Source organism: Branchiostoma floridae, chromosome 8 (assembly GCF_000003815.2).
Source record: "Branchiostoma floridae strain S238N-H82 chromosome 8, Bfl_VNyyK, whole genome shotgun sequence".
NCBI lineage: Eukaryota > Metazoa > Chordata > Leptocardii > Amphioxiformes > Branchiostomatidae > Branchiostoma > Branchiostoma floridae.
The window spans coordinates 8,510,308-8,529,906 of NC_049986.1; the positions used below are offsets into that span (position 1 = coordinate 8,510,308).

The 19,599-nt window shown below is 38.6% G+C and overlaps 1 protein-coding gene across 7 annotated transcripts in view; it reads right to left on the bottom strand.

Annotated features, from left to right (window-relative positions):
- Positions 1-1,814: 1,814 nt before the first annotated feature.
- The window catches only part of LOC118420649 (serine/threonine-protein kinase N2-like), a 50,376-nt gene continuing 32,591 nt past the window's right edge, over positions 1,815-19,599 (bottom strand). For 4 of the 7 annotated variants that reach the window (XM_035827522.1, XM_035827518.1, XM_035827525.1 and 1 more), the window contains 11 exons: positions 18,947-19,068; positions 15,509-15,724; positions 13,046-13,176; positions 10,135-10,296; positions 8,718-8,894; positions 7,998-8,060; positions 7,653-7,872; positions 6,936-7,043; positions 6,078-6,158; positions 5,502-5,561; positions 1,815-4,591 (listed from right to left, as the gene is read on the bottom strand). In XM_035827522.1, coding sequence (XP_035683415.1) covers positions 4,448-4,591; positions 5,502-5,561; positions 6,078-6,158; positions 6,936-7,043; positions 7,653-7,872; positions 7,998-8,060; positions 8,718-8,894; positions 10,135-10,296; positions 13,046-13,176; positions 15,509-15,724; positions 18,947-19,068 — 1,484 coding nt within the window. In that variant the 3' untranslated portion in view covers positions 1,815-4,447. Of the gene's footprint in view, positions 4,592-5,501; positions 5,562-6,077; positions 6,159-6,935; positions 7,044-7,652; positions 7,873-7,997; positions 8,061-8,717; positions 8,895-10,134; positions 10,297-13,045; positions 13,177-13,615; positions 13,643-15,508; positions 15,725-18,946; positions 19,069-19,599 lie in introns of all 7 variants that reach the window. The other 3 variants (XM_035827519.1, XM_035827520.1, XM_035827521.1) reach the window with 3 other exon arrangements.

The following is a 19,599-nucleotide window of genomic DNA, read 5'->3' on the forward strand; positions in this document are numbered from 1 at the left end:
CCTAATATTTCTTGTCGCTTGGGCTTAATTTTTAAATATTAAGCCTTTAAATGTAGGAAGGACTTGGAAGAGTCAGAGCAAAGATATGGTTAAAATTATTACTTGAAAGGCAAAGTTTGTATCCTTATTTTTCGTAACATGATGTGTTTCACTACTTGTATGTTGTTGTTGTTGCTGCTGTGGTTACATCCCCAGTACTTTTATGGGTCCGACATGTCGCACGTCCCAAGTCTATCTGACTAGTAACACTGTACTACAAACTCTATAAAAACTCGGGCTCATGCCTTTGTAATATAAACGACTCAGAAAGTTTTATTTATAGTTATCATTCTTAATCTCAAATGGTCGCTTTTTCAAAAACAAAGTCAAAAATTCCAAACCCCTTTGTGAGCCTTCCATGGTATCCCCATCCCGAAAGAATGGAATGTTGGCAATTTGACGGCCGTTTTAGCCACTTTTCAGAACGCGGCCGGAAGCGGTACTGCAGCTTGGGCTCTCATAGGGTATGTCGTCCCTAGTTGTAACATGTGAAAATGAACAAGAACTTATGTTTAAAGCCTGCGAAAAGCTTTCCTAAACAAGTCCAGACATCTCAACACGTATCTAGAATGACGCCTAAGACACTAGTTGACATAAAAAGGATAGTTTTAGGCGCCGCGCGAGGAGCCCACGTAACACCCTAGGCCCTGTCGACCCCTATATTCCAAGACCCCAAGCGCCACCTATATAGCAGCAGTGGGTACCAGTACAGAAAATTCTGTTACAGATACGATTTGGTCCAGAGGATCAGGTCTCGGTACAAACCTGGATCTAATTTTTTGTGAAACTAAAAAAAAAATGGTGCAATTTTCTACAACAGGACCTATTTGACAGAGTATCTGACTCCCACTGGTGTTTTAAAATCCTGTCATGAGAACTTTGTAAATTTGACTGTAGAAACATGGTAGGCTATTACTATAAACTCTACTATACTTTGCTGTTATTTTCTTGAACCAGTAAGCGCCAAAACATTAAAACCCCTGCTAATATAATCTGTCCATTTTCGTATCGGTCCAAAATCCGGTCCACTGCTTTTTCGCGTTTTTTTTTCTGGACTGGTCCAACAAGAAAAAAACAAACGGTACTGTACTACGAGGGGCGTGCAATAAGTAATGGTCCTGACCCACTTCCAGTTGTCTGATCTAAATGAAATTTTGTATGTGTAATAATTCTTATCTCTATGGGTTATGTTGCAAAAGACAGCTCTGAACTAATTGTGGTTTCTGATTTACTGGTGTTTGAACTTAGGTGCGAAATGGACCAGGTGTGAAATGGAACCAGTTGAGTGTCGCGCAGTGATCCGGTTTTTGTATTTGAAAGGACGCACACCAAAGAAGACTTTTGATGAAATAAATGAAACTTATGGTGATGATGCCCCATCATATGACCTTGTAAAACGCTGACATCCTGAATTCAAACGTGGCTGGAAGTCTGTGGAAACAGCTCCCAGACCTGGTCGTCCCTCTTGTGCCATTGATGAGGCATCAGTTGGAGGACCAACCTGGGGTGTCCTACAAAATCGGTGTCCAGAGCTGCATCAAACGATGGGAGAAATGCATAACTCTGGGTGATTCCTATGAAGAGAAAGACTAATAACTGTGCCAAGTTTCATTAATCTCCTGCTATGGGAAATGGGTCAGGACCATTACTAATTGCACGCCCCTCGTAGTACCCACCCCTACTACATACTACAAGGATCTGAGTGAACAATATCGATATCCACACTGAAAAAACAAAAAAAAAACAACTAAACCATAAACATTGACTCTTCTTCCTTGGGTATCTGATTTCTGCTTTAATCTTCTCCCATGAATAATACACACTTACATCATCAGACATCGAGGAGGGGAAACGGAAACAACAATCTACCAGACATCTCTACACAGAATAAAAGAGAAGGAACAGTTCTTCCCTGGCCATTTCAAAAATACAATGACCAAGACAACACCTCCCTCTTGAAATGTACAAGTAAGTACCCACAGTTGTACCATGGTACTATAATTGCATACTATACAAAACTATGTACAATGTTGGCTCACATTTTTTAGTACCTAAGTCTGGCACTATATGACGGAGCTCTGCATGTCCCCCTAGTGACTGCAAAGGCATTGCAGTCAATAATGTTCACCTTGTTGGGATGTTCCACTTTATCTGGCAGGGGTGGGTGGATATTTTGAGTGTTTAAATTTTGTCCACATCTTACTTTTGAATTTACTTTCCGCATAGAAGATGTGATAATAAAAGAAAAACACCATACACACCCCTCCTAAACTGGAACAGCCCTTTTAAAACTCCATAACTTGTGCTCATACCATTTCAAATATTTGTCTACAGCGTTCCTTGCAATCACACCATTTTGTGCCAGTTATTGCTTGCTCAAGCTATTAGCTACAAGACTGTACAAGATTTCTGTGGCGGTGCTTTCTTCACATGATTCCACAAGTTTTTAAGTACAATGTGTGTCAAGTACGATGGCACTGTCTTCTAGTACATACCCGTGATACTACACAAGTCATACAACAATGGCAAAATCACTGTAAATGCAAACTTTCTTTTCATGTATGTACCCAGTACATGATGATGATGTATACATAAGTGATAAAGAAAAGTTATTTCTGAAGTGTGTTTAAAGCGGTGCATTTGAAACAGTAGGAAAATTTCCCTTGTCTTTTGTACTTGTGGGAGGTAGTGGCTGACATACATATTTTTTTGGCGATGCCTCAGGGGCAAAGGCATTTCTACTTCTGAGGTTTTAGCTTTAATAAATTGGTTAAGGAGCAATAAAATTCTGCGTAGTTAAGCGTATTAATGATTCAAAGGATTTGTCACAAATACTATTACTTGCTTTCCCCTGGCGTAATTCTTATATCTGTTATACACCACTGAACATCATATACAAGAATAGCACAAGCCAAATGCAATTCACTATTCTTGGGTACCTACTTGCATATAAAAAACTGATTTTGATATTCAAAATTTTGTTCAACAGTTAGTGGGTGATATAATGGCAGTAACAGTGGTCCCTACCCTGACAATGGTACATACAGACATAACCTTCAAAAAAGTGCTCCCTATATTCTGTTATAGCTAAAAACATTTTCTGTGACAAGTACATTTCTTAGAATACATGTTCCCATCTCTTTGTAAGGGGGTTCGACCATTTGATGTTCTGGGGGAGGAACAAACCCTGTTATAACCTCTATAAAAAGTCTTGATATAAATTTGTTCCCTTTCATTGTGCAGTAAGTCACTTTTCTTAAAAGGTAGCCTAAAAAAATGATCCTCCCCCAAACATCAACTGAATAAACCCTCAATATAAGCATGACTTGGGCATCAGTGTTGCATAAATAAATGTTTCCGGCGCCATTTTTAGCACAAGTTATTCATAAACACCACAAATTTGCATATCAGTAAGTGATAGCCAAGGCACTATCAACAACACAGTGCATAGCATTATTCCCATTTTGCTGCCTTGACCTTTAAATCAACAAATAGTGCTGTATATTCTTCATGTATGTAAAGATATGTACTAGAAATTTTTGTATAGAAAATTTTCCTCCTATCTACAAAAAAAATCCACCAAGGAGAAGTACAATAGGTTGGATATCTTTCCTTCACTTGTATAGAAAATTGATACAATGACTTCATAGCCAACTGTGTTGGGTTAAACGTTAACATTTCTGAATGTGCTCTGTATATCTGAAGTTATGTCAACTTTGTAACATAAATAGCTAGCATCTTATAAGTGTAAATTGAGTTAAAATGCAAAAATGGCTTTGACAGTAATTTTGCAATCGTATTTGCAGCGATTTCTTCAGTATTGGTAATACTTGCTAAGTCCAAAAATCAGGGTTAGATTACCAAGCCTCCTATTTGCAAACTTTCATTCGCATCTCCAAATAATGGTTTTGCTCTTGAAAACCAGTATAACTGTGAACAAATAGTTTTTTTTTGAAGATTTTGCAAGAGTATTATGATTGTGTTTGGAGACTTTCACATGGGCTAAGTCTGGGCACTCTTGTTAAATGTTTCCTCGCTTCTAACTTACGTAAGTAAGAAATGGTAAAATTGACAGTTATGCATCTACCACAACTTTTACATAAGCTTTAAAATGCTGATTTTGTTTCCATCTTTGCGTAGTGTAAAATAAGAATCATTTCATCACTCCCTGGCATTGGTGACATGGCAAGCAAGCAGGCTCGGACATCACTGTAGTAGTACGTGTATTTTCCTGGTAATAATAATAATAACAAGAGCATTCCCCGCTGATTATTATGATAACTAAACCTTTCAATAATCACCTCAACCATCTTCCCAAGCTTATTTTTCAGCTGAAGAATAATATCAGCCAAAGTTTTTCAGGAGAAACTATACATAGTATATGATATTTATCTATGGTCCATCCTTGTTAGCACCAGTCCGCCATGTACTCGAACTCTTTAAACATCTCCTGTTCATCTCCGGAGATGTGCCGTGGTTCCCGCGGGGGAGTCAGGATCGGTTCTTCTGTCGTAAACTCCTCGTCAAAGTTGCTAACATCTTCTGAATGTTTCTGGTGGGACAAACAAACAAAGGGAGAGAGAGTAAATATCTTGATGCAAGTAAATCAGCATAGAGGGAAAGAACCCTCGTGGTCGACCACGAAAGAGATGGTTGGACAAGATAAAGGAAGACATCGACTTCCTCAATCTATGCAGTGTCAACCCAAGTGACAGAGGACGCTGGCGAGCTGCCATCAGGCCCCCTCATCATCAGCGTGCAAGCACATCTAACCCCCACAGGATGGGGAACAACAGATGTTAAACCAGAGAGTGAGTGAGTGAAGTAGCCAGAAACTTTGGAATAAAAATTTGGAATAGCCTGGTATCCCTTCTATTCCAATTCCCTTTTCTGACTGCTTCCCTGAAGAATAGATATCTAGGTGGTGAATCACTTCAGGTATCAAATATTTGTTGGAAGGAGTATGAAGGGAACTGGACTTTCAAATGCCTGTTCATATAAAACCTCAAAAAAGAAAAAAGTCCATAGGATAAACAATCTAATTTTCCAGTCAATGAATCATCATTTCTAGGCACCATAGAACTTATTGTTCCAGAGGACCACAAATTAATCATGACTCGATACCAATCAAAATGTGGATATAATTATCAATTCTCTTTGACTGGGTGCCAGACCATATGGCAGAAAAGTGTATAGAGGAGCATTCCAGGCTATAAAATTGTCTCTTGAGTGAGCAAAGTGAAATGTTGAACACTTTTGATAGAAGCTCGCTAATTATAGCACAATGTGCAATAAAATGCTGAACCATTAACAATACCTATAATAAGGTAATTTTGAGACTGTTGAAAGTGTCCAAGGCTAAAACAGCGACACCTGTCGTAAATACCCCTCCTACCTAATCTACATTCATCACAATCTACACAGCATCTTAATAATAATTCAAAAAGTTTATGATGACTTACAATTGTTGGCACAAACGGCGGTTTAACTCTTCTCATCAGGAGGTCATCCCAATTCACATTCTAAAGACAAACACAGAAAGAAACATCAACAACATAGTCAATACCAACAATCTAAAAAGAAATAAAAATATCTAGATTCGTATTCTGCAGCAAAAACAAAAAAATATCCATAATCCTACTACTACTGTAAATGCAGAAATGTTCGCCGCGAATTTAAAACCACCGCAAAAATTTTCCATAACAGTAAGAGACTACAGTGCATGGTGCTACCGCGAAATTAAAAACACAGCGAAAAGTCCATTTTCCCGCTACCGCGAAATTAAATCCCCGCGAACTTAAATGCATTTACTAGTACGTAATCTTGATTGGGGCTGCACACGTCTTGGAAGGTGCCTCCGTCACATTAACAGGTAAAGGCTAACTATCCAACACTATAAAACTATAGCCTGATACTGAAACAGCAAAGAAACTTTCTAACCTGAGTGTCACTAGGCACTATAAGTAACGACTACTACCAGCAATCAAAAACAAATAAAAACATACAAAAGCAATAACATAATAGTGACAACAACTCACTCTAAAGAAAGGTTGTTTCTTGACATCCTCTGCATCTCTCTCTGTGGACCCCAGTCTTCTCTCTGGGTTTCTCCTCAGTAACTACAACACAAGTCACAACAAACAACCATTCCTTAGCAAGTAAAAAATCACTGCACAATGTTTAGACCCAGTAACAAACATCACAACTTATCATCATAGCCAAATGAGACCTAGAAAAACATACAAGCTGTAGAGACCAAAGACATAGCATTGTTGCCAAATAATTGAGATATGTGTGTTTATGACATTATGTATGTATAGTTACCAAGTACAGTAGGGGTATTCTTACTAGCTTTCAACAAATACCTGAGTTAGATGTGCAAAGGTTAGGTGTTACAGATATTTTAGGCTTAAAGCCTAGGAAAAAATGCTGTGTTTCCTGTTTCAGTCCTGAAAAAATTAGGGTCGGTGGGAAGGGATGATATTTTTTTCTGGTACATGTAATTTTCTTCATGCTGGCCAAAACTCTAGTGTGACATGTTACAATACAGTTGAACACAGTAAACTGAAATGCATGAATGTCTTTCAATGTCGAACTTTGAAAGTTGTGCATACATTTATCCTTCATTAGATAGGACAGACAAGCAGTGTTTTCACTTCAATAACCAGGCTGAATAGAAATTCTAACTGGAGGCTATGTGACACCACTGCCCACCCCCAAAAAAGTCTAGGGTCGGCAGGTTTTTCTAGGGTAGGTAGGGAAACAGGAAACACAATATTTTTTTTCTTAGGCCTAAGATAACCGGCTGCTGCGATGGAATATGCCTTAAAGCTGGTGTTTTATGCTGAAGGGTGGTAAAATACAATCCAGATAAATGACAAATTTTGTCAACTCACCCGCCTCATGATGGCAATGGCCTCTGTGGACAGGAACCTGGGGTAGCGAACGTCGTCATTCACGATACTGTCAAACACTTCCTCCTCATCGTCACCTGGGAACGGTGACTAAAAAACAACAACAACAACAACAATAAACAAACAACTAGAGCTGTGTGCCTTAACAAATTTCAGGTACAGGTGTTTTGGTACAGGTACACAGATGTTTAGGTCTGGTTTTTAGGTACAGTACAGGTACAAGTATTTAGGTACACAGCCCTACATGTAACAATAGACAGTCTTTCTTATTAAAATGTAACAGAATTTTGCTACTGTTTGAGCCACTATGCTGTGAAAAGAACATTTTATATGGATGTAGTATAATTATAATAACTGTATTTCTAAGACACTACAAAGATCACAGGGTCCATGTATAGTCTTTTCCATGTTATACTGGTGTTACTATAAATCTAGAAATGTTTGTGATGTTTTTTTTCCTTCGTTGACTCAGAACTATGAAATGATGACACCTGGACTATGTGTTTTGTATGATGGTACCACTGCACCATAGAATTTCAACATAAAGTTATTATATTTCTAATAAATGAATTTGCAGCAACTTGAAAGCAAAAAAAGCAAAGTTTATTCCACCAATGCACCATAGAATTTCAACAAAGAAAATAAATGAGTTTACAGTAACTTGAGAGCAAAAAAAAAAGCAAGGTTTATTCTACCCACCTCTCCTACCAACATCTCAAAGATGAGAACTCCGAGTCCCCACCAGTCTACCGCTCTCGTGTAGGACGTTTCCGTCAGGACTTCGGGCGCGAGAAATTCTGGCGTCCCGCAGAACGTGCTGGTTCTGTCCCCATACGCCATGCCTTCCTTACACAGGCCGAAGTCGGCAATCTTCAGGAAACCTTCCGAGTCCAGCAACAGGTTGTCCAGTTTCAAGTCTCTGCAATGGAACCAAGGTAAAAGATGCAGACTATGCACTGATGCCACCTAGCAGATTATCACAAAAGTGCAGGCTGAACTTCACTAATAATCAGAGGGAAATCAGTTTTGCCCTGCTGGACTCACCTGTACACAATGTTGTGTTCATGTAAGAACTGCAACCCCAGCACAACACAAGCTGCATAGAACCTGCAACATAAAACCACAATCTTGAGTCCGGAAATTCAACAACACCATGAGCGCCGAATTTTGACAGACTACCTTATGGTGCATAAAAGTAGATTACATGTAATTGGAAATCCTGTTGAGTGCCAAAGGTGCGACGATCCTGTGGGGGTCTAGGGGCATGCTCCACCTCGAAATTTTGAAATCTGGACCCTCTGAAACACTATTTCCTGCATTTTGAGGGGCAAATCCTGCTGGTAGACTCTGCTTGTTTCAATGTTATTGATACATTACATGCCAATCTTCATCCATCATAGAGGACAGAATTTGGCAAAAATTTTGTCTGTCCAAAGCAGCAAAATTCCATCAAAGGACAGAAGCTGGGTAGAACTCTGAGCTACTGTAAATGCATTTAGGTTCGCGGGGATTTAATTTTGCGGTAGCGGGAAAAGGGACTTTTCCCGGTGGTTTTAAGCTTGCGGTAGCACCATGCACTATAGTCTCTTACTACCATGGAAAAATGTTCCTGGTGGTAGCGGTGAAGCTACCACCTCGAAAACCGCGAACATCACACCATCGCAAAAGTTTCTGCATTTACAGTATACAAAGAACCATCACTGAAACTCTGATAAAAATTTCCCTTGTTTGTCAGTTATTGTTGAAATGTGCGGCTTGACTTACACGGTCCTGGGTTCAGAGAAAACGTCGGAGTGGATGTGCATCATGAGGTCGCCTCCGCTGGCGTACTCCATCACGAAACACACGTGGCCCTTCGTCTGGTAGCACGCAAACAGGTTCACCAGGAACGGGTGCCGCATGGAGTTGGCTGCCTCGAAAATACGCTTCTCACACATCAAGCTATGGGGCATAGACATAGGAATAACAGTAAGATGATGTGTACAGTCATATTTACATCAGGGCTCGAAATACCACCTGCATATGCAGGTTAGTGCAGGTTAAATTGGATCTGTGCAGGTATTTCTGGTGTCTACCTGCACCCAACCTGCTCTGGTCCATGTACTGGGTTTTATACATATTAAATGTCCTACAATGTACAGTGTATATGGATTGTTATTAGCTGCGTTGACTGTTATCACCTAAAGTGTATAAAAGAAAAAATAGCATTGGTTCCTGAAAAATTATAGTATGATCTGTACTTCCTAAACTCAGAATGGTGCAGGTAAAATTTGTCTGGTGCAGGTAATTTTCAATGTTACCTGCACCGGAGCATTTATGCAGAAAAAAGTATTTCGAGCCCTGTACATGTATGTTTGACTGCTTATTTAGGCTGTACTGTAGAAGCTCTACGAATTGATAGCTGTGACTTAGTGTGCGCAATAAGCCATTGACTTGGTGTACTATATAGTGTTAGTCTTTTTTAGCTCTCCATAATAACAAATTAGTCACTATTTCAAGGGTTCTGTCCAAAATGACAGTAGTAAACTGGACTTCACACAAGAGGAATATTCTAAAAGCAAATCTATTGAGAGCTGATACCTTTACTTTTACATATATAAAGCACAAAATCATGATACAGCAAGGAAAAGTATGGATACATGCATGCTTTTTCAACTTGGCCATTATGTACATGTACTTTGTGTAGTAGTCGTTGCCATACATTGTACCATGTACAATTGTCGTGCAATAAAGTTCTCTCTCTATGTATTTGATACCATACATTTGCTGCATATTTTTTATCTCTTAACTACTTTTGTATGAGGCTGACTTGCTTTCTATAAGTATACCATAAATTTCCTTTCAATTTCTTCAAAACTACTCTTCATTTTGAATTCTGGAAACCGTCTATTAACATCCTAGCACAATCACAACCACATGCTATTGCAGAAACTACAAATTATGTCCTATGCAGCTATTCAGTGTATTTATGTACACTTTTGTGGGAGTGCCTGCAGTGGCATTATAATGTAACCATCTGGCATAAGAAAATATTACATCAAACATAACACACTGAGCATAACAAATTACACCCAATACCCTGCCCCACATAATGACATATTGGCAAATTTCATATTCAGTGCACACACACACACCCTTTTCCAACATCAAGAAAAATCGACATATTGGACCTGGATCTCACCTTTCGACCTCGTCTCTCGCCAGAATGTCGGCCTTTTTCAGAGCCTTGATGGCGAAGAGCTCCCCTGTGTTCTTGTACTCGGCTAGCAGTACCTTCCCAAAATGTCCCCTTCCTAGAACCGCTACCGGGCGGAAGTTGTCCATGGTCATGGTCGATGATGTGCTAAATAACGAAAACAATTTAAAAATTTGAATAACTGGTTCAACAAACGTTAATTACTGGTAAAGCCTTCTATTTGAACTTAACATGATAAAATGGGAAAATTTCGAAATCTAGACCCTCTGAAATGCAATTTCCTTTATTTTGTGCAACAAATTTTGCTGGTAGACTCAGCTTGGTTAATCTAATATCTTTACATGCCAACTCTTGTCCAGCACAGTGGACGAAATGGGCAAAATATTTGTCAGTCCCCAGCAACAAAACTCCGTCAAAGGGCTGCAGGACGGATGCTGGCTAGAAGCCTGCTCTAAATACTGAAAGCCATTGAAATGAATGAAGAAATTCTTTCCTACATGATAATACAAAGCCACACCTTAAAATACATGTATGCAACACTTGTACACAAGACATATCACTACTGTAGATACAAGGAGATACGTACAGAATTTAAAACATGCTACGGAATCTCGGATACCTTTTCCTGCATTTTGCAGCAGTATTTCTCGACGCACCATATTGTAGAAAGGCCCCCATGACGGATACTCCAAGAAGCTACGGTACCTCAACCTTTCTCGAAATCAAAATCTTCTCACACAAGACACCAGTGAGATCTATAACTGCGGGGCTCTGATAGCGCCAGATTAATAATAGATGACTATCTACTGGCCAACCAACTGCCAGAACGCAGACTCCAAATCCCTCATGCTGTCTTTAATATGAAATCACGGGGAAGCCCAGTGCTTGGGGATTCCGATGTCACCAACAGTACCCCTCCTGAATACACTATTGGGAGAAATCGGGGATGATATTGATTCAGGCTATAGTTTGGCCTGATTACCTATTCAAGACCATACCTAGTGTCAAGGGCCACCGAAATACAATAGAACCAATTTAGTTTGCATCAAACTCGACTTAGGAAAGCAATTGGGAATGGTACACTGGAAGAAGCAAGGAGCTCACAGCAATAATTTCTGGAGTGTACGACTGAAGGGTAAGAAAATTTTTACTTCTTGTTGGCCACCAAAATACAATAGAAGTTATAGAACATATTTGGTTTGCATCAAAATCCACTAAGGAAGGAAATTGGAAATGCTACACTGGAAGAAGCAAGGAGCTCACAGCAATAATTTCTGGAGTGTACAACTGAAGGGTAAGAAAATCTTTACTTCTTGTTGGCCACCAAAATACAATAGAATTTATAGAACCTATTTGGTTTGCATCAAACTCCAATTAAGGATGGAAATTGGAAATGCTATGTACATGTGTACACTGGAAGAAGCAAGGAGCTCACAGCAGTTTTTTCTGGAGTGCACAACTGAAGGGTAAGAAAACTTTCAATTCTTGTTGGCTTAAAAATTTACAACATGGTGTGTTGAAGTCAGCAAGCGTGATCAATTATCTGTTATGCTTTATTGCTTTTATCGGCCTTAGTTGCACATAGTGAAATGAACTGTAGAAGATGAACCAATTAAAATTTGACTACCATCCATGTCATGTATAATGTCCATATACAAATATTACAAACTCCTTTGATTTACAGGTTTTAATTTAAACATCTAAACTTGTTTTTCCTTAATTTCTTTTAAAAAAAAATCCATTTTCTTTATTCATGAGCATCTGGTACCAATAGTCTTTCAACCAAGAAACTAAGAAGTATTCATGGCCAAAGCATTGTTTTATTCTTTCCACTTTCCTTTTAAAATCACAGAATCCACAAATTTTACAAAAAAGTGTTTTCTTTTCTTCCTCTGCATACAAAAAAGAAGTCAAACCAACCTGTATAGATATAGCCAACACTAGTCTCTTTTTACAATAATATTTATCACTATCCATTTTCCTCATTAACCTCAGGGTATTGCACAATAACTTCCATTGATAACAAAACAGGTCAATGATGTAGCCATTTGGATAGTAAATAGTAGAACTGACATGCATGGATAAGGGATAGACCAATTTGATATCTAATATTGGTATTTGCAAGTTCAAATCCAAGCCCAGATAAAATTGATGATTGATAAAAGATTTCCTTCAGTGTCTGTCCAAACAACCCCAGAATCTGTTCCAAGAAAACTACAACATTTCTAGGCATTCTCGTCAAACAGAAACAGCTCTTTTAAAACCTAAGGTGTATGGTGTTTAACTCTACAGCAATCTAAAGCCCAACATTTTCACTGCTGAGAGCTAAGACTGCTAAAGGTAATACTTAACATATTGAGAACATTCTGTGTTGTCTGGTAAGTGGCAGTACCTGACAAAATTCTGGCTATCTTGTAAGCAAATCAGCATACCGTTGAAGATAAAATTGTACCAGTCTATTGTGATGCCATTAGCCATGTATGCTTGTGAATCCTGGAAAAGTACTACAGAGATAACACAACAGCTTGACACTTTCCAATGTAAATGCCTTAGGACAATCCTAGGCATCTCCTGGCGTGACCATGCGAAGAGCTAAGGTACCTATGGCCAGTGAGACAGTCAGGGAAAGAAGACTGAGATTTGTTGGGCATGTTTGGCACCTATCCGACAAAAGAACAGCAAAAACAGCAAAGGGCACCCGTCCCAGGGGTAAGCCAAAAATTACACTGGGACGAACAATCTTAAATGACGTAAAGGAAATGGGTCTGAACGAGGAAAGGTCTGTGTTGTCAACTCCTTTGAGAGTAATTTAACATTTTCTACCTGCAATACATTAAGATCAAAGCATCTGCATGTACTGTAAGGTTTAGGAACACTTGTACATCACAACTCTCACCCTGTGTATTCCTGTTGGTGTGGCGGTACGGGCGGCGGCGCCGTCAGTGCGCCCGGTCTGATCCCGGGGGACTCTAGTGATGTGTCTGGCGACTGGTCCCCGCCGAGGAAGTCAAACGCAGACAAGGCATCCTGGGAAATAACGGACGCAGCTGTTTAAGGACTTTTCAACGTAGCGGACACCTCTAACATGATAATTATATGCAGTACAGTAGAAGCCGTTTAATTGCACACCCCATTTGCCCGCTTATTTTGTGCAATTATCCGGGTGGTGCAATAATGCAAAATTATCCAGCTGGACTGCACCAGTTTCAGATTTCGGCATTCCGTGCAATTAACAGAAGTGTGCCTTAATCTGTTGTGCAATTAACTGGCTTTTACTGTATTACAAAGACATCTGATTGTTTCTGTTTCAATTCAGATACTAAATATTGACAAATTCTGCTTGTAGAATTGGAAATATGCATGCTGTTTAGAATGATTTATACAGTTAGACTTTGGAGGATTAATTGCAGAATCTTGTTGGAAATACATGTAGAATTATGTGTGTTATTCCCTGCTTTACACCTACCAGGAAGTCAAAAGCAGACAAGGCATCCTGTTGTTAGCAGGTGAGAAGAGAGAAAAAGTCATCTACATGAGAGTGAAACACACACATATCTATAAGGCCCCATTGATGATGCAACAATCAAAATGGTTTTATCCATTTTGGTTATTTTGTTGTCATGGACGCTCCAAAACAGATTCAAGACTGATTTCCAAGGTGGTTTTGAAACATTTTGTAATTTGTCAGATTTGTAAAATTTTGCTATGGCTGCCAACATGAGTTCTCACTGGTCCCCAATATCTATTTGGGGGATAAAGAGATCCAGAAGAAACTTGATGGAATCATGAAGTTTTTGTGAGAAATTTCCAAGGCCATGAAGGAACATGGCTTCAACAAGACAGCTCTGAGGCTATAGTATATTGCTGTACGGTGTCACAAAAAACCGCAGCGGGAAAGATCGCATTACCAAGTCTTTTTTCAATAATCTAAAATGGTTTGCACGTGGGTGCAAGTTTGCATCGCTAATGCAAAATGAAAACTGTTCCGAATGTAGGCCAGAACTGATAAAACCGTTTTGATTTTTGCATCATGAATGGGGCATAAGGCTGTTAACTACAGGTATCTATGAGTATGAGTATGGATTAAAAGATATTACAAAATACAAAACACTCATAGAACAGAGCTGTACTTAAGGACAAGACGTAGTGGAGATGCATAAATGTCTGATTTCAGATATCAAAATATCTGTTTGATATTTATTCATTTACTGATATTGATATATTCTGACACATATCATAAAGGTCAATGAACAATAGAGAATTTTTGAGGCACACACATTTCAGAAATAGGGGGCAACAAAAATATGAAAATTGATTCATTCAATGTCCTGACATACAGCTCCAACAGGTAAACAAGTCATCTACAAAGGTTACTACGAGTAATTCTACCAACCTTACAGAAAGCACAGTGGAAACAAACTATACACAACAACGGTTATCACAACAATAAGTTTTCTACTTTGAGTAAAGTGAGACTAATTTGAAAATCAAGACAATTTGAGCGAATGACAGGCTAACATTCATATGATAAAAAAGGCAGAATTAGATGGAATTCAGATTCATATTTTTGAGAAAATTACATAGCATATTACACACATTAGGAAGCAAACTTAAAGGCACTTTCACATTTGATTGAATCAAGTTAGAAAGTAAGAATTATTAGATAGCAGTTTGATAGTGTTAGGAGACATAGTGTTAGAAAATTGATTACAGGTATGGATGCTTTTTATTTGCTGCTTTTTATTTGTTTTGTTTACCCAATAGATTATTCTCTGTATACCTTAAAACCATGTGATAAAAGAATAGAAACATTAGATTCTACCCCTTACACCATTTAGCCAAATAAAAATACACCATTCAAACTGGCCCTATTTTGAGAACACAATTCCAGTTATAAAGAATCATTGTATAATCATAAACCATACTCTAAAGTAGCACTCTACAATACCTTTCAATAGGAAGGACATTATCATTATGAAAGCGATAAAAACACCATGTGCAACCAGCCTTTTGACCCCCACCTGCAGAATGGAAGAGTCTACTGCTCTGCAATACTGCAGTACTCCACTACACTTGGATAGGCCTACTTTTCATCTAACAGAGGGGGGTTAGGGGTAACACCTATTAACATAAGGAAAAGTAAAGGTATAGAAATCTTGAAAATAGAATTTCTATCATCTAAAAGTAAATTGTATGGGGAGAGTACAAGGAAATACTAAAAGTAAACGTGCATTTGGGTAGGGTGAATGTTTGAAAGGATATTCTGGGATGTGGTTCTTGTGAGGGTGTTTTGGGGAAAAGTGGAGTTTCGTACTGCGGCATACCAGAGCAGTTTTCTCCGATGACGGATTTTAATTACCATTACGCTGTCGTAAAAACCGGGAGAGGAAACGCTCTCACTAACTTGGACTTCGTGTTCTGCTACGGAGTTCTTCTTGCTTCCCGAGTTGTTGTCCTGTAGCGATTCGCCGCGTGGTGGTTTCTCCGGGGGCTCCTGCTCGAACTCTAACCTGTGCGCGGCCGTTCTCTCGTGCGGCGTGCTGGGTTTGACCGGCGTGGCGCCGCCACTTCCGACCTAATGTAACGATGGCATGATGGGAAATGTTACCTTGTTCAACTGGCGTACATTAAATGTTTCAGGTATGAAGTCTTCTTCATTACACAACCTTCTTTAATTTTTGACGACCATCTGTTGCCTTCATCAGTACAAAATGAAACAACTTAGGATGCTTAAGGTAGTATCTCAGGGTGGCTGAGCAAAATTTCAAAATGATATTTTCCAAAAAATAACTATCAATGTTATTTTCTATGTAACTCTATTTTCATAATCTAACATACTTTCCCATCAAATGTTCCTTTTTGTCTGTCAAAATTCAAGGTCAAAGTAGCTGTCTAAAATTACGCAAAAATTTCAAACTCATCATAACTTTTAAAACTTGATATCATTGGATAGGTCTTAGTAAAACAAATAGAATGGTTTTTATTTCAACAAAATCGGACATACCGTTAGAGAGTTATGGCCATTGAAAGGCCTGAAAATTATGCATAATTTCTCTTGATCAGCTAATTAAATATGCAAGATTACAATATCTCTGTACTCATACAAGATACAAGGAAAAAAATTGGTGTACAGGGGTTTTATAATATGTTGATTTGAATTGTTGTCCTGAAATTTATACATCTAATTCAGAAATGATGAATAATCCTGAATAATTGAGTTCCAGGGGTAATAAAATCAGAGTCCACTAATTAAATATGCAAAATCACCATATTTTCCCTATCCTTGAAGATACAAGAAAAAAAATTAGTATACAGGGGTTTTGGCACATGCTGAATTCAAATTTGACCTCAAAAACATCACTTTGGTCTTTTTACAACCTGTAAAAGTGGATTACGTCACTACTACCACAACAACTTGATTTTTACGGCCTAATTTTTGAAAAACTGTTCATCGAAAATGTGTAAAATTAGTTTTATTATGAAATTTACCCTGTAAGGAAAAACTTCGTGCGCTCCCGACGCAAAACAATGCTATTTAGTGCTCCCAAATGCTGTTAGCTAAGGGGTAATTAAAATTTCAGGAAAAAAATTAATAAAAAATCAGCATGACAAGGTATGATAAAATCCACGCGCAGATCTATTCAAATCACTATTATGCACATTTCTGAAAAGTTTCAATAATAACAGACAAAATACAAGTCAAAATTTAGGCTTTTTAGGCTTTTTTTTCTAAAAATGGGCGTGGCCTAAAAGTAGTTGATGACGTCATTGTGACATCATACCAATTTGCATAGATTATCTTTATGCGTTAGGGTACTACCTTAGAAAAAATCAAGGTCCATACATTATCTAAGATGGTAATTTTTGAAGACCAAAAACACCCCCCAAAACTCCTCAGCCACCCTGAAATCCTACCTTAAACTATCATGTTCGAGAACATTGCAATGTCAAGTAATTATGTCACAATACATTAGGTTAAGTTCGGATTACACTGACTCTGTCTAGTTCATATACGCAATGATAGTATTTGTTTCATTTTGTCTGAGGAAGGCGACAGATGGTCGTCAAAACGTGTACTGAAGAATTAAAGAAGTTGTGTAACAAAGAAGACTTTGTTCAGTTGATCTACTAACTTGATGTAACTATTTACGGATGTTTCAAATGTTATTGGAGCTGGGTCCATACAACACTGTGTATTCAGTATCACCTAAGGTACTAGCTCAATTGCAGACCGAAGACTAATCTGCATCATGACCCAAGGGAGGGCTGGGACAGAGGGTGATGCATTGTATTTTATTTACGTCATACCCACCTGTGAAAAACACAATTAGAATCAAAGCCAAATGGGCCAGACAAGAGAAAATTTGCTGTCCCAAAAGAAAAAAATTGTAACAATTCCAACGTCCAAATATGGTATTTGCATTTTTGACAGCAGTGCACTTGAAGTGCGTTCGAACTATTGTATGAATGCCCGTGTGATCACAAATACAAATACAACAAAGGCAAAGTTGTTAAATCAATTGCACTAGTGATACATGAAAAAGTTAATCTTTTATAAATATCCCTTTGACTACAGGAAACAACTCTAACATCAAAACCACGAAAGCTACCAACAACTACAAATTACCAGTTACCTCTCAAAGTAATATTGTATCTCACTCCATTGGGGAGCACAACATGCGCAAAGACACTTCACACGTATGCTACATGTATAAGGTTATCTTGCACTTTACAGTCTACACACACTACATACAAAAAAAGCCTAGACACCTACCTTGCCATTGCCCACATGCTGTGTTGCCCATGCCTTCTACATTATACAAACTTGACCATCACCAAACAAGAACAGACATGATGATCTCACATCACAGTTCCTGCTACAGGAGCACAAAGTAGTTCCACATGCAGCACTCAACAGTAACATATATCTATTGCCCAGGTCTAATTTTACAGCATATTTGATTTTTTTGCAAGATTCAATGCAAGAGATCTAGAAGGAAAAGCATTTACAGTTTCTCAAAGCCTCTTACCAGTACAAAAAGGAAGTGCAATATAATCAACAGTAAAACTATGCAAAGCATGACAGTTCTAGGGGAAAGCAGCAAGCCTTGGCACAACAGAAAACTGTGATGTGAGACACAACCTTGTCATTGTGACTGTTAGTTCCAACTGTTACAGAACAATGGACACTTGCCTAACATCATGTTAGATGTATGCTAGCTTCAGTGTCATTCTGTCCCAAGTTTCATTCTTTTACAATCTTTTTTTCCTTTGTTCAGAACTGGTGCTGCTTTTATATTACACATCTCAATAATAGAATCATTCTTGTACTTTCGTTTTCTACATGCAAGCTTAGTAAGTGCAAAATCTATGACATTCCTGCTATCATTCTTAAGCTACAAAAGATGCACTTTTTTTCAAGTCTAATAAGACCATTCAACATAATTTCTGTACTTTGCTAATTCATCACGAAACTGACATTTCCTAAAACTTTTATCAAATGTTTTCTGAAAGTCTATGATGTTCTTATACCTTAAAATATATCAAATTTTCCAAAAACTAAAAATACCATGCCAGAAAGTAGTTACTGGATATGGGTTTGGAAGTTGCTTGAGTAGCTACTTTTTGGCGTATCTTACTACCTGGATGTCTAACCTACATCGACTAAAAATACTAATTTTCCAAAAACTAGGAATCCTAAGAACCATGTCCTTTTCAAAGCTACTCGCAGCACCAGTGGTGTATTTTTTGGCAGACATGGACAACACAAACATATTGCAGGAGAAGGCAAGTCTACCTCACTAATGGGACTGAAGGTGGAGGGACTAGTTCCACATGCCTGCGGCAGCGCTCTTTTCATCAGCCTTCCCCACGTCGCAACGTTGATGTTCATCTGCCCTGGCCTCAGGAAGTTCTTTCCTGCGGAGAGATCACGTTGTTGTTGTTGACATGATGCATGAACACAACAAGGCGTTGTCAACAACAAGGATGCTTTGGAATACATCGTGGAATGGAGTTCCTTCATTGGGAATGGAGTATAGACTAAAGTTTTGCTCGGAAATGTCACTGACTGTGCAGTAGGTAGTCAGAATAAGACTGTGTTCTGAGAAGCGGTTGTTGTTCATATACCCTATGGAAATACATGTGCTATGTGCCCTGCCACATGTATGTGTGACGCAACAGATGAGGCAAACTGATACAAGGTCAGTGCACCCTACACTTCATGACCTGGAGTAACCCCAAGTTCTCAAATCACTGGGATCATATGTTCTTCTGTGCAACCAAGATGAAGTACTCAGGTTTGTGATAGCTGGCGTTCTACTTAATTTTACGCTGCGAACACATATTTTTCTGTGCACCTATGTCTTTAGGATACATGAAACAGTGCACATGTTTGAAAGAATGAACTTGGAGCCCAATAGCATTGAAAATGGGGTTTGGCACAGCGCC